This window comes from Amblyomma americanum, chromosome 5, assembly GCF_052857255.1.
Source record: "Amblyomma americanum isolate KBUSLIRL-KWMA chromosome 5, ASM5285725v1, whole genome shotgun sequence".
Taxonomy (NCBI): domain Eukaryota; kingdom Metazoa; phylum Arthropoda; class Arachnida; order Ixodida; family Ixodidae; genus Amblyomma; species Amblyomma americanum.
In genome coordinates, this window is record NC_135501.1 from 137,777,959 (window position 1) to 137,792,143 (window position 14,185).

Below are 14,185 nucleotides of genomic sequence, written 5' to 3' on the forward strand. Positions count from 1 at the left end.
GAAGGCTGCGCTCGCCCAAGCGAACACGGACCTCGCTGTCATACAGGATGGCATGACGGGCCAGTTGCAGCCACTTGATGTCTGCATCAACAAACCTTTCAAGGATCAGCTGCGGAAATATTACACAGACTGGTTGACTGACGAAGACCACATGCTAACGTGCATCGCTATCGCAGCTGGTGAGCTGGGTAGCTGCAGCGTGGGATGACATCTCAGGTACTTTGATCGTGCGCACCTTTAAAAATTGCAGCATATATAATGCGCTTGACGGTACCGAAGATAGTGCACTGTTTGAAGGTGACAGTGACAAGGAACACAGCGACGAGTCTAGCAGCGACGATGTCATTGAATGAGCTCTGCACATTCAGATTCAATAAATGCTGTTTGCATTTTGTGAACGCTGTGTGCGCGTGCGTGTGCGCGTGCGTGTGCTGGCTTCGTACTTCAGGGGGTCGGCTTAGAATCGGGGTCGGCCTAGATTTGAGCAGATATGGTAATTCTGTTTGTGGTACAAATGCACAGGCTCTGCAGTGACACGAACTGGGGAAAGTGGGGACATGGCTCTTAAAGCAATTTTTTATTTTTTTGACCAAATTTTATAGAATTCACTATTCTTATTCAGTTTCTTGCACTGGTGTCAAATATATAATTTTTTTTGCAATAGGCCAATTAGCTGAGATTACTGGTTCATAATTTGCAAAAACAATGAAAAAATAGCTGCACTACAGTAATTGATATTAACATATGGCTAGGTACTAGAAAGCATAAGGAATATAATGCTAGGAGTACTTTTTTTGACGTAACAAATATTAGCGATGCTGTAGCAGTCCAAAGTTCACTGTTCCAAATGTGGGTACCCTATTGCCTGTGGGTACTCCCTTGTACTGTGCCTTTGCAGCAAAAACACTTTTTTCACCAAAGGTGCGAAACTTTAAAGGAGCAGCGACGCTGCTAAACGGTGCAGCCCAAAGGTGACAGTCGTTGAGGCTTAGCACCCGCTGCTGTGCTTGAGGTGGCTGAAGTGAGTGTTTTAGAAATAAAGTGGGGAATTCTGTTCATTCGTTGAGCTCAGACAATTTTTTTATTCTAATTGCTTCCTCGAAAGAACTGCAAAAGCTGCTCCCATCAGGGGCACTCGGTATTTCTGCAACACTTTACTGTCTTAAAATCTGAGCATAAAATATTAACAACCGTACAAAAAGCAAAGCCAGACGCACCTTTCGTATTTTCTAGATATGTTTTCAAACATTGTTGGCTGCTTCTATTTTTTTAATTGCTTTTACTTTTTGACGCTGGATGGCACTGCGATCGCAGGTTCTCGAAGGCTGCGCCTTTGGGCTCCAAAGCTCCCGGACGGGCGCCTTCGTCTCCAAGGCCCTTAGCGGCAAAGGCGCAATTATTGTGCCGTGTAGCTGCACTACTTACGCCTTTGAATATAAGGACAAGATTCTCAAAGGCCTTTGCGGTGCCCGTGTGACAGGGGTATTAGTTCCTCTCTCAAACTCCACTGCAGAGCGTGTCAGACTGGGCTGTTTAATGAAAACATCCACTCTTTCTTTGTCTCCCTTTTTCTGAGCTGTGGCCGTTGCTCCTTCTCGTGCAGGCAACGTGCTGAATGACTACGTCAAGGGCCGTGAACTGTCGCCACGCATCGGCCAGACGTTCGACCTGGCTGCCCTGTGCTTCCGCTGCGGACTGCTCACCTGGGTCAGTCTTTCTGCTTGTTGCCACTGCTTTGCAAACAGTGGTCCCTTGAATATGTGCATTTGTGCCGTTTCCTCCTGATGCATGAACAGAGGTACTGCGGTAAACGCATTTGAATTTCTACTCTTTTGCTAAGCTGCCAGAAACTGAAACTTGCAGTTGAATGAGGCTATCAGTTGCAGATCTACGGGATACCGTCTTAGCTGACTTGTTAGACTAAATCTTTAGACCAGATATCAGGGGCTAGTTTTTTTCACTGCTTCTGTGCAGTCATTGTCCAAAAAAGGGTTCTTCTAGGCTTTCCTTTTTTTTTTCCTAGTGTAGCATGTTTTTGTAACCAAGTATTTCTGCACACTTCAGTTTGTACTGCCACTTTTTGTGCACATGTATTGTGTGTCTGGTGTTGTCCTCTCATGAAGTGCATGGACTGTGAAACAAACATCACATTCTTGTCGAATTGCATAGAATTGCATAAATCAAAATTGCTGGCGTCGCATTACTTTCAAGTGCACCTTGCTGCCATCTTAACCTCTGCATCATTGCTCATTCTGACTAGTGTTTGTCACTGTGGTGGCATGACATGCAGAATGATGTGTCCTAGTGTTCTCATGCACACTAATGTGCTTTGCAAGGAGTTCCATGCGTAACTACAGTGATTCAAGAAGGGAAAAAAACAGTTGCAGGTGCACACGCTAAGCACTGCGTGCCACTGCCTCCGAAATGCATTCCTGTTGATTGCCCACACAAGCACCCGTTATTTTATCGAGGCTGAATTCTTCTTCCTTGCTATCGTCTACTACCATATACAGTAGAACAGCACTAGTAGACTCAGATATAATAAAGTTGGGGTGTGCGAATATTGAAATTTTCGAATACGGATATGAACAAAAAATGGCTTCGAATATTGAATATCCGGAAGAAATGTCCGGTTCATCCGAAGGCCTCAATTTATAAAATCCCCCCCCCCCCCCCCCCCCTCCCGAAAAAAAAAGTTCAGAAAATGCGAAGATGCAGTAAGGCCTTATGAGGCGGCTCCATCGCGCTAACACCTGTAAGCCCATGACGAGCTGGCTGTTTTGGTGTGCTGGAAGAACAACACAAGTGCAAGCAAGAGGCCGGGAAACACACACTGGTGTCTGAACACGAGACGGTTTCTAAAAAGGAAAAAGAAATCGCCTGCGACGTGCCAGTCGGCCTCCAAAAGCCGCACAGAGTTGGGATTGGACTAGCGACAAATGCGCGGGCCGACAGTTGCAGTTGCCCATGGCTGCGGCTCATGAACCAAAACTGCGCGGCCAGGCTATTTTTTGACCTAGCAACAGGGACCTTCCAATCGTTGTCACGCCTGCCGTTACGCTCACTGAAGAAGTGCGTGGGTTACAATGCACCATACATTAGGCGGGATTTTTACAGGATCCCTTTCCCTATTGTGCATTGTGACAACTCTATGCGCCCCTTCAGGAGGCTCCCGCGACATTCTGCAAGTAGGCTTTCCCGCATAGCATAGTTTACAAAACGGGACGGCGGAGGTCACGCTCGGAGAGTTGTGAAGGCGACAGGATGCATTCTTCGGATGCGGCCATTAAATATGTAAAGTATTATGGAAGGATTAAAAAAAAAGTGCGATTACGTGTTGCGATTGTTCGAAGTGGGCCGTCGGCCATCTTGTTCGCGGCAAGTGTAATATGTGCGGAATTTCTCACGAGGTCAAGCGTAGCGGCATCGGAATGTGGTCGGTCCGCGTGATAAACGACGGAAAAGGAAGGGAATAGGACCCCTGTATTGTTTCTCTGGAATTTTTAGCTCAATCATCGGCTAATTTGCCCATATATTGTGGTTTTGCCACGGTCGAATTTATGAAAGTCTGTGCAGTATACGATCGCTGGCGAGTACCGTAAAAACTCGCATATAATACGAACCCGAATATAATACGAGGTGAAGTTTTAGAGACATGAAATGGAAAAAAAGTTTTACCTGCATATAATACGAGTGACAAAAGCTCAGAGAAGACATTTATTCAAATCGCATCCCGCACTTAACTTCAATCGCTTTCATCTTCAGCAGCGCTTCCTTCGGACATTTCTTTGTCCGACAAATCATCCCAAATGTACTCATCTTCCGTGCCATTGAGGGCGTTCGAGATGCCGCACTTCTTAATAGAACAACGCACAAGATCTTCTGGGATAGCCTCCCACGCATCCATGATCCATTTGCACACCGTGGCTGGCGAAGCCCGCTTTAGCCGCCTGGTTGGCGTCACTGCAGGCTCACCTGAGCCCATCCACTCTGCGTAGCACCGCTTGACTGCGTCCTTGAAGGGTTTGCTTACACAAACATCAAAGGGCTGTAGCTGTGATGTCATCCCACCCGGAATCACGAGTTCAGTGCCGCAGTCGCATAGCAGCCTGTTCACCGAGTCGGCCAAATGGCAACGAAACGCATCCAGCACAAGGATGGACGGCAGAGACAACAGTGCACCAGGTCACCTACACCGCACGTACTTTACCCAGTCCAAGACTAGATCCTCATTCATCCACCCTTTCTTTTGACGTCTCACGATGACATTTTTCGGCTGCTCCTCACCTTTTGGCATTGTTTTCCTCTTGAAGATCACGTAAGGGGGGAGCTTGCGGCTCTCTGCTGTGCACGATAACATGATTGTAGCTCGCGTCTTCTCGTTGCCAGTGGACCGGAAGCTGACTTGTTTAGACCCCTTCTCGTGCACGGTGAGGGGCAATGGCATGTCCAGGTAAACCGGCGTCTGATTGGCATTGCCTTTTTGGCCCAACAGAAAGTTCTTTGACTTGCGCAAAGAAATAACATGATGCTGAAAACTCACAAGCAGCTCTTCGAACGCTTCAGGCAGCGTCTGTGAAATCGAGGTCCACTGGCGTAGTGAAAAGTCAGCACAGCACATGTAGCGATGGATCCAGTGCTTGCTCGCTTTGAAGGCAGAGCGCAGTATTCCTCTTTCTTTTGCAAGCCCTATAACTTTTTCCTGCATTAGCTCCACGCTCACAGCTAGATGCGCGGTTCGCTGTTGCCGTACGAACTCCGTCAGGCCAAGTTCAATTTTTGGGAATGCACCATTCTTTGGGCCGCAAAAGCTTCGTTGCGTTCCGCTGTGTGCGAAAAGGGCTTCCTTCTATCGTCGCCATCCACAAATGCTTCCCTCGATGGCACCAAACTGCCTCCCGGCTGCACTGTTGCCAATGTTCTCTACAGCTAAAATCACTTTTCGCTTGAAAGCAGCAGAGTACTGTTTTTGTGATCCTGACATCTTGCTCCCAAAAAGCATCCACTTCATGAAGCGTGGCTTACAAGCGAGCACATGCGTTGTCAACAGGCACATGGCACACCAAGACGCCCCGTCACACCCAACGGATCAACAACAAAGAAACGACATTGACATCGTTGTTTATCGAGAGTAACGAAGCCAAGCCGTAGCCACGCGTCAATATCAAAGCCAAGTCGTTGCCATGTCGCAATAACGAAACCAAAATTTCAAGCAACTTTCAAAATTTTTTTCCGGATCCGCAGATAGTACGAGGCAGAAATTTAGGACGCTAATTATGGGGGAAAAGCTTGTATTATACGCGGGTTTTTACGGTATTCGGGAATTTTCGAATATTTGGAAATTCTTGAATATCAATTTCTTGAATACGAATACGGATCAAATATCAAACATATTCGATTCGTATTAGAAATTTCGAATATTCCCGCACCCCTGTAATAAAGTGAATCTGCGGTCCCATTTCGCCTTCCTTAGACGACTCTACATTTTATTTTGTTTATACTAAAAAATTTTTTAGAAGTAACGGCTACAGTAAAGAGCTTCTGGCCATGGCGGCATACTTTTCGCAGAACGTAGAAAGAAGGCGGCATGGTTCACTGAGAAAAGGAGAGGTAGTCAAAGTGCAGCAATGAGTAGAGAAGGGAAGAAAAGGGCGAACGTTCAGAGAATGGCAGCGGCGGCACCGAGTGGGCTTGACTGTGTCGCGCGTTTTTAAACTATTGTTTCTTCAATCAGGCTGAGGTTGTGGAAGGTGACGCCGTGTTCACGCAAAGCTTGGGTTTTTTTACATGGAATCAAACTGGCATTATATTCGTAGGCACATTTTATTTATGCAAATGCAGTACTTCCACAGACGTGAACGAAATCTAAAATATCATAACATAAAATGTGACAAATGAAAGTTATTATAATTTTCGCATAAAGGGTCGATAAGAGCAGGATGGAAGGTATTTCTGTGTGTTCCTTTTATAAGCCAGCACTTTGTATTTAGTAAGTAGCCAGAGAGCATCCTCAGATCCATGCCATCACCAACAACTGATATAGTAAAGATTTCTGCTGGTCCGAGCGGCTTTACTATGGAGCGGTTCTACAGTATGGCTGCATTTAAGTTGATCTCTAAACTCCCTGCCTTCAACAACCAAAAAATTTGGCAATTCTGGCGAGGTTTAACTCTTCTAAACCTAGTTATACAGAGCTTTCGCTCTGTTCTGTTGCTTTGCAAGTCTAGGTTCTTGCTGCTCCTTGGTTTCAGCGGCTCGTTTAGGCCGCGCAGTCTGCAGTACACCTTCTCAGCAGGGTATATCTATTGGATGATTGGGCGTGGCTTGACGGCGACACCAAAGAGTTGACACGCTCGGTCCTCCGCGCGCCTCATCCATGGCAAAACTGAAGGAGAAACCGCTGACGTAGTACTGACTGTTACACCGTCTCCTAGTCATGTGGTATCACAACAGCGAAGCCGGCTAGTGTGCGCAGGTGCACCTCTGCTTGGCGAGTCATGTGGTTTGCCTGCGCCCCGGGGCCTCAAGGACAAATGTGCATCAAGATTGACCTTGGGAGACATGTGGTATCAGAGCTTTCACCCTAAAGAAAATGAGTTGACTGCAAATACAAGTGGATACAGCCCTGCAGCACGGAGTAGCCATTGCTAAAAGATGCATGTGGACAACATTTCCCGCAGTGTGTCAGTGTGGGGTGCACACAGCTCAAAGTAACATGCATCATGGCGCAATCACGAAGTCATCATTTGGAGGCAAATGTAGATCAAAGGAGGCAAACAGCGTACTTTCCCGCCTTCCACACTCGCGTGTGGCCCAGCTGACAGGCCTTTTAAGTGGCAAACTGAACTGCCATCGGTCCTGCAGTTTCAGATTTCGGTGTGATGATGCTCCAGAGGTTACCGGAAGTCTGTTCTTGCCCTATCTGCTGCTCGCCTGGGAAAGCAAATGCCAACGCAAGCGAGCCGAGTAAACTTGAACCTCGAAATTTCATTACCGGAACCTCTGTCTGTCTCTCTCTCTCTCTCTCTCTCTCTCTCTCTCTCTCTCTCTCTCTCTCTCTCTCTCTCTCTCTCTCTCTCTCCTTTTTTTTCGTGAGGTTTTGTGCATGCTGGCAAATGGGACCGGTGTGGGATGTGTACTACCTGTGGCTCAACCAAAACTACCTTAGACCTCGAATAAGTCGGCTACGAATATAGGCTGACTCCTTTACTTCGAATGGTCATATTTTGTAAAAAAGAAAAGAAGGAAAGAAGAGAGGTAACTTATACGCAGCAATACATAGCACTTTCCCTCCTAACAAGCTGGCATGGGTAGCATGCCTAACGTACCCTCTTACCTACGTAGCCGTCCATGCAGTGCAGTGTAGTGTTTGTCTTTGAAGACATGAGCAGTCGTTATTATTATACAGATAGGCAGAGAAGCATCGGCACAAAGTATGTGGGTGCAAAAGCAGGTGGAAGTGTGGCTTGCACGACTCAGAATGATTTTATGGTTTATGGGGTTTAACGTCCCTAAACTACTCAGGCTATGAGGGACGCCGTAGTAAAGGTCTCCGGAAATTTTGACCACCTGGGGTTCTTTAACATGCACTGACATCACACAGTACATGGGCTTGTAGAATTTCGCCTCCATCGAAATTCGACCGCCTCGGCCAGATCGAACCCGTGTCTTTCAGGTCAACAGCCAAGCTCCATAGCCACTGAGCCACCGCAGCGGCTAACTCAGAATGAGTTTCTGCTCTTACATACTGCAACCGGTTTCTCCTGTCGTGCATGAAGCTGGAGTCTTGCCTTGTGTGTACCGTATAAACGCTTGTAAGGGCACTTTTTCCAGATTTGAGGGCCAGTTTTAGGGGTGCGGCCCATACGCGCGATGTGGGAAATTTTTTTTTTTTTTTTTAAGCAAGAACAGGTCAATCAAGGAATGAGTGGCATTTATTCTACGTTCAATCATCGCTCGCGGAGTCTCCCGACCCCGAGCTGGTCCGAGAAGTTGCGCAGCATGTCCGTTGTCAATGCGTAGCTGTTGCTTCGCACTTCCATCGCATAAAGCAGAACATTTCTTCTTCCAGTTCAGGAAACTTGCACGGCTTACCTTGGAAAGCGCGCTTTTTTCAGGTTGTGTTCCTCAGTGCATCCCTTTGGTTGCGCCATCGTCGGACGCACTTCTCGGCCACATCGAATTTCCTACCCACCGCACGCTCTCCATGTTCGAGGGCAAACTCCCATTTGTGTAGCTATTAAGGTGCTTGCCCATCATGCTAACATTGCAACACTCGGCGGCAGCACACGAAAGCCACAACTACGGTGAACTGACACGCTACCACGCTACCGTGCATTTGACAGCCACAAAAAGCTCAAGTTGGTGATACTGATGCCGATATGGATAGCGGGAGCTCACGGCGGAGGAAAAGGTTGATGATTATGATGATGACCCACGGCCTCAGGCGCCATCTGTGGGCGGCAACTGGAAGCTCCTGTGCGCGTGCGTGTCCTCCGCGATCAAGCACCTGGTTGCTTGCAGCCAGAGCTGATTGCAGTGGCCACGGCATGCGCATTTCGAAGGCTATTCCCGCATGGCTCATGAAAAGTTTGGGTGCGGCCCTTACACGCGTTTATATGGTGTGTGGTGTCCTCGTCTGCAGGTGGTTCTGCTGGGCTCGATGGCTTTCCAGGAGTACACCACCCAGGGCTGCTTTGACTACGGCTTTGCTACGAGTGCGGTCTGCCAGTTCCTCTACATCTGCATGGTCTTCTTTGATGAGGTGAGTGGTAGTCTTCTCTTGCATCCAGAAGTCCAGTAAGTAGGGGGGTGGGAGTGGCTGTCTCAGGTTTTACTGGTTACACTGCTCTACATTTTTAGTTCACTGGCTATAGGTGCATGTGTGTATAACGTATGGTGTAACATAGCATCAGTCATAATAAATTCACATTACATGGTTTCAGCCAGAAAATGTAGCTTTTTGTGGTTTTATTTCATTTATACTTATTTCTGTTTTAGTGTACACTTGGACACTCCCAGTAGGGCCCAAAAAGATTGATATCTGTGAGACGAGGCCACAGTGCATTGGAGAACTGTTAAAGCTGATTGATTGTGAAAATGAATGCTTCTGGGCTATCCTGTTTAATCTGTCACTCTTGCATGCTAATTTCGTTGCAACAAAGTTTCTGCCTCAGCAAAAATTTTCATAGGTACCACGGAATTTCGTCGTAGTGGGGCTCAAGTGTAACTAAAACCTTATTTAGTGAACTTACAGTGCTGCATTTCACTTTTTGTTCTTTACAGAAATCAATTCTTTGGCTGTTTCTAGCTATGATGGTGTTTATGTGGCAGCAAAGGAAGCATTTATTGCTGAAAAATTTCTATTGAAAAATTTATACCCTCCACTTGATTCAAAATTGTGACATCAAGGCCAAGACAGACTTCATGACCGCTGTTTCGAAGTGAATGGCAGTGAGAAACCTAGCTTCCACGATCCACGCACTGAAATCGTCGCAATGCGCTGTAGTTAGGCGGCGAAAACTAGTGGTAGGTTGCAGCATCTATATTTCATTTTTAAACCTTTTCTAGCTGACAAAGCTTCGTTTTCAGTGAAAGTAGCCTTTTTGTCATTGGGATGCAGTACAGTCGATCCTGGACAAATTGAATCATTGCTTATATTGAACATTCAGAACATCACCCCTCAAAAATCCTATGTAAAAGTATATAGCACTATTGTTTGCGTTTATCAAACTTGCATTCAGCAGAACACTCCACGTGTCCACTTGTGCTGCACCCCGCGAAGTGGCACTTCTAATGGCACTCTTCGATCACTTTTCACACTTGGAGATGAGTCAGGATGCACAGCTGTCGTGCGTTTGCATGTGTGCATGCGTGGTGACACCGCAGAAAAAAATTTTATAGAAAAGACTAAAACTAGTGCTGCACGTGTAACCTTTTCCCCTTCTCCATCTACTTTTGCTTATTTATTAGTATTTTGGAGAGTCTGGAAACGGGTCTGTGTGTGCCTGTGTCGTCGCTGCGTCTTGCAAAACGTGGCCCACCAGTCGTTCTTAACTTAACATCATTTAAATTCTTTAGCTTTTTGTGAACAATAGTTGCACTTCTTTTCTTTCCTTTTCTTTTCTTGCTTTTCTAACGTTTTTACTAGACCATGATGTGCTGTACGTCCATTTACACCATACCGCCCATAACTCTAATCAAGCCTCAGCAGTGTTCTTTCTTTTGCAAAACAGTCCCTGCAAAACAACGGAGGGAACGAGTCAGCATGACCACAGTTTTCCACCTAACTGAACCTCATCTGCTGTTGTATCCGCATAGTAGTGTCTATGTCAATAAATGCGTGGTGGGCTGCGCAGGAGTACTTCCTGAGCTCCGCCTTTGTGACTGACGATGGACTTGGCTACGTGGCCGTGGCGGGCAACCTGGTCCTGATGCCCTTTGTGAGCGCCTTGCCAGCCAAGTTCCTGCTCGAGCAACGCCCCCGAACCCTTCCCTGGTACTGCCTTGCCGGAATTGGACTGCTCTTCCGTGAGTGGGACTCTTTCTTTTGGGCATACAGTCGTGCTCAGTATGTCATGCAACAAGCAGTGTGTTGGTACAGTTTTCGTCGCAAGGAGCTGAGTGAGAACCTGGTGATGTTAGAATTCAGGCGTTCAAGGTTATAGTTGTATGCAGTTTCTGCAGGGGCTGCTTTGTTGACAGCCCTTTCAACACTTGCACAAAGTTCTACCGTACATTGGCCCATGTGTGCTGTTTAGCCTTGCTGCTGAAGAATCTTCCTCTTGCAGACTTGGTCAGCTTTTAACAGGAGCAAGGGCCACTCTTGCTTTTCTGTTCATTCATTGTCTTGTTAGACCCCAACAAATGCACACTCCCATGTTGGCGGCCTCCGTGGCAAGAAGCCTGCAAGGATAGCATGGTAGGGTCAAGCAGCTACTGGGAGGCTACAGGGTGCACGGTGAGAAAGAGAAAATCAAATGCATCTGAACTGTAATGCAATGCAATTTGAACTGAGAGGGTATGAAACATTTATTTTAATTATGCAGGGTTTGAATGAGAGGGAGCCCTTCACATATACTGCACTTTGTTGTAGCGCATGTTCATGGCATAAAAGGATCAGCACAAATAAATCGGGAATTGAGGTTAATTGGGTGTGATTTAATGAGTGTACTGTATGCAAAATTAGGATATTGTAATCATATGTGACCTGCAAGAACTATCCATCTACATGCAGCACAGTACAGCATGCAGCTGTCAGTCAGCGAATCAAAGCAGGACATTCTTGGTAACAAAATAATTCCAGAAGTCAACTTTATAAAATTGGTTTGAAAAGGATAGAAAGCACCTAATCAGCTATGTATCAGTAACAAATGAAGTGTTCACTGTCATGTTGGCCCAATCTATATGCATGCATTCACACAGGCATGCACAAATGAGCAAAGAAACACGATCAGTGCAATTGGAACTACGGGCCATTTCACCAGTCATACTTACCGTATTTACACGGTTGTAAGTCGACCTATTTTTTTTAATTTGAAAATCCGAAGTGGGGGCGTCAACTTACAATCTAAACAAAAACCTAGCACTATCAGTAAAGGCGAGGCAAATGAGATATCAGGCATGCTACAGCATGGTTGCATTTTTGCTGCATGCTTCCGTCGCATCGCTCTTTGTGCTGGCCTTGAGCAGCTGCTGTGTTAACGCGTAAAACTGGCATCCCCTCCCCTTGCGCGGGCGGCGGCGGCCGATGGCGGCTATCGATAAACAGCAAACTGGCACCCCACACTCCTCACACGTGGCTGCTGACTGCGGTTGCTGATAAGCGGCGGCGGCTTGGTAACTCGATGGCGTTCTAAGGGAAGCTCAAGGGTACAACAAGTTTTCTTTGTACTCTCGAATGCACGCTCAGCGCTGAAGGGAGCGTTGATAGTTGATGGAAGGGCTGCTGTTCCACACTATAAGTAAAGTCGAGGCAAACGAGATATCAGGCGTGCTACAGCGTGGTTCATTTTTGCTCCACGGCTTTGTCGCATTGCTCTTCGTGTTGGCCTTGCACAGCAACGTCAATGCGCAAAACTCGCATACCTTCCCCGCGCGCGCGGGCGACGGCGGCTTAGGGCGGCTATCGATAAGCATTAAACTGGCACCCCCACACGTGGCTACTGACTGCGGTTGCTGATAAGCAGCGGCGGCCCGATAATGCAATCGCATTTGCGGGACGCTCAAGTGTTCAACAAGTTTTCTTTTTACTTGGAAATGAGCGCTCGGCGCTCAAGCGAGCGTTGATAGTTGATGGAAGGGCCGCTGTTCCAATCGAGGCGGCACTCCCACTTGGAATGGCAACGGTGCCGGGGAGTGTCGGTAGCTAACGGAAGAGCCGACACCATTCACGCGTAGTTTCTCGTTGGCTCTGTCGCATTTGACTACTGCCGGTCGTGTTTCACAAGTATTTAATGTAGTGCTCCGTCAGTCATCATTTATGCTCCCGGTCCGGCAAGCAACCGGCACTGGTTCATGGCTACATTCAAGATGGCTGCCATTTTTTACGCTGGAGAAACGAACAGCTGCGCGCCAGGCCGCAAGTTCGACGTTCACAACGGGTGATACAGGGCATGGCAGCTGCAGCAAGGAAAATTTTCAGCTGTTCCACGCGATGTCGTGATGTGACTGTTTGCGAAATGCGGGATTTCGCAGGACGACAACGTTAGAACGACATGCTGTAGGACCTCAGCAGCGATCACGACGGCAACGCTAGTGAGGACGATGGCGCAAGTGTGGACGAGTAGTCCAGTGACTAAAACATTTCCGTTTTGGAATGTGCCCAAGGGCACGCCTGCGCGTAGCAGCCGGTAGCGGCTGGCGATAAACGGCGGCCGCTGGATAATGCTATCGCGTTCGACTATTCAAGGCCAAGCTTAAACAACCTCGGAAGTTTGTTTTTATTTTTCGAAAATGTGATGGGGGGGGTTTACTTACATTCGAGTTGACTTACAATCGTATTTATGCGTGCTTTTTCAATTATTTGTGTTCTTATTGTGCCAAAAGGGAAGGGAGTTGTGCACATGCGTTTGCGATGCACTGGGTTCGATTCAGAGCCCACTTGTCAAACATCTGCATACCGTATAAACGCGTGTAAGGGCCGCACTTTTTTTCCCAGATACGGGGGGCAAATTTCGGGGTGCGGCCCATACACGCGACTTTCGAAAAAAAAATTTTTTTTTTCAAGTGAAAGCAAACTAATCTGGAATGCACGGCATTTATTTACCGTTCAGGCATCACTCACAGAGTCTCCGTGCTGGTGCTCTGTTCAGGTAAATGTTCAGCCTACAGAAAGTCGTCTTCGGTCCCGTCTAAACTGTTTGAAATTCCGGTCACTTTGAAACTCCGGGTTACAATGTCGGTCGACACGGAATTCCACGCGGACAAAATCCATCCAAGCACAGTCGCGAGCGGTGCCCTCTTAAGCCGCCCTGTCGGCGTCTCGTCGTGATTGCCATTGGCCATCCATTCTGAATACTGCCTTCGAAATTCAACCTTAAAAGGCCGATTGACGCTTACATCCAGGGGTTGCAGCATGCAGGTGAGGCCGCCCGGTATCACGGCCATGTCTGTGTGGATACCGCGCAGGCGTTCCTTATCCCTACTCGTCAAGTGACCGCGGAAGCTGTCCAAGACGAGGAGCGATCGTCGGGCCAGCATGGCACCTGGGCGCTTCTCCCAAACGCTTTTTACCCAGTCGAGCACAAGCTCATCGTCCATCCAGCCGTTTTCCCTTGGGGAAAACGCCTTTAGGAATCATTTTTCTTTTCAGGATGACATAGGGGGGCAGCTTCCGCCCGTCCGCGGTGATGCACAGCATAATGGTACACCGTTGGCGCTCCGCGCCGGTTGTCCGCACGAAAACATTCTTCTTTCCTTTCAGTTCCAACTGTGCAGCTCTCGGGACAGTCGAACCACACGTGGGTCTGGTCGGCGTTCGCTATCTGCGAAAATATATAGTTGTGCTCACGACGCAGACCGATGACATACTTCTGAAAGCTGAGCACCTTGTCGGTGTAGTCGGGGGGCAGCCGCTGGCACAGCGTGGTCCTTCGCCGAAATGATAGGCCCTTCCTCTTCAGAAATCTTTGTACCCAGCCGGCACTAGCCTTGAAGTCCTCGTGCGGTATGCTTTTAGCACGCG

The 14,185-nt window shown here is 47.7% G+C and overlaps 1 protein-coding gene across 1 annotated transcript in view; it reads left to right on the forward strand.

The window, feature by feature from the left end:
* LOC144132761 (delta(14)-sterol reductase TM7SF2-like) overlaps positions 1 to 14,185 on the forward strand; it is a 44,221-nt gene that overhangs the window by 23,617 nt on the left and 6,419 nt on the right. The window contains 3 exon segments of the mRNA XM_077665402.1: positions 1,604 to 1,707; positions 8,645 to 8,764; positions 10,359 to 10,530. Of these exon segments, the coding sequence (XP_077521528.1) occupies positions 1,604 to 1,707; positions 8,645 to 8,764; positions 10,359 to 10,530 (396 nt within the window).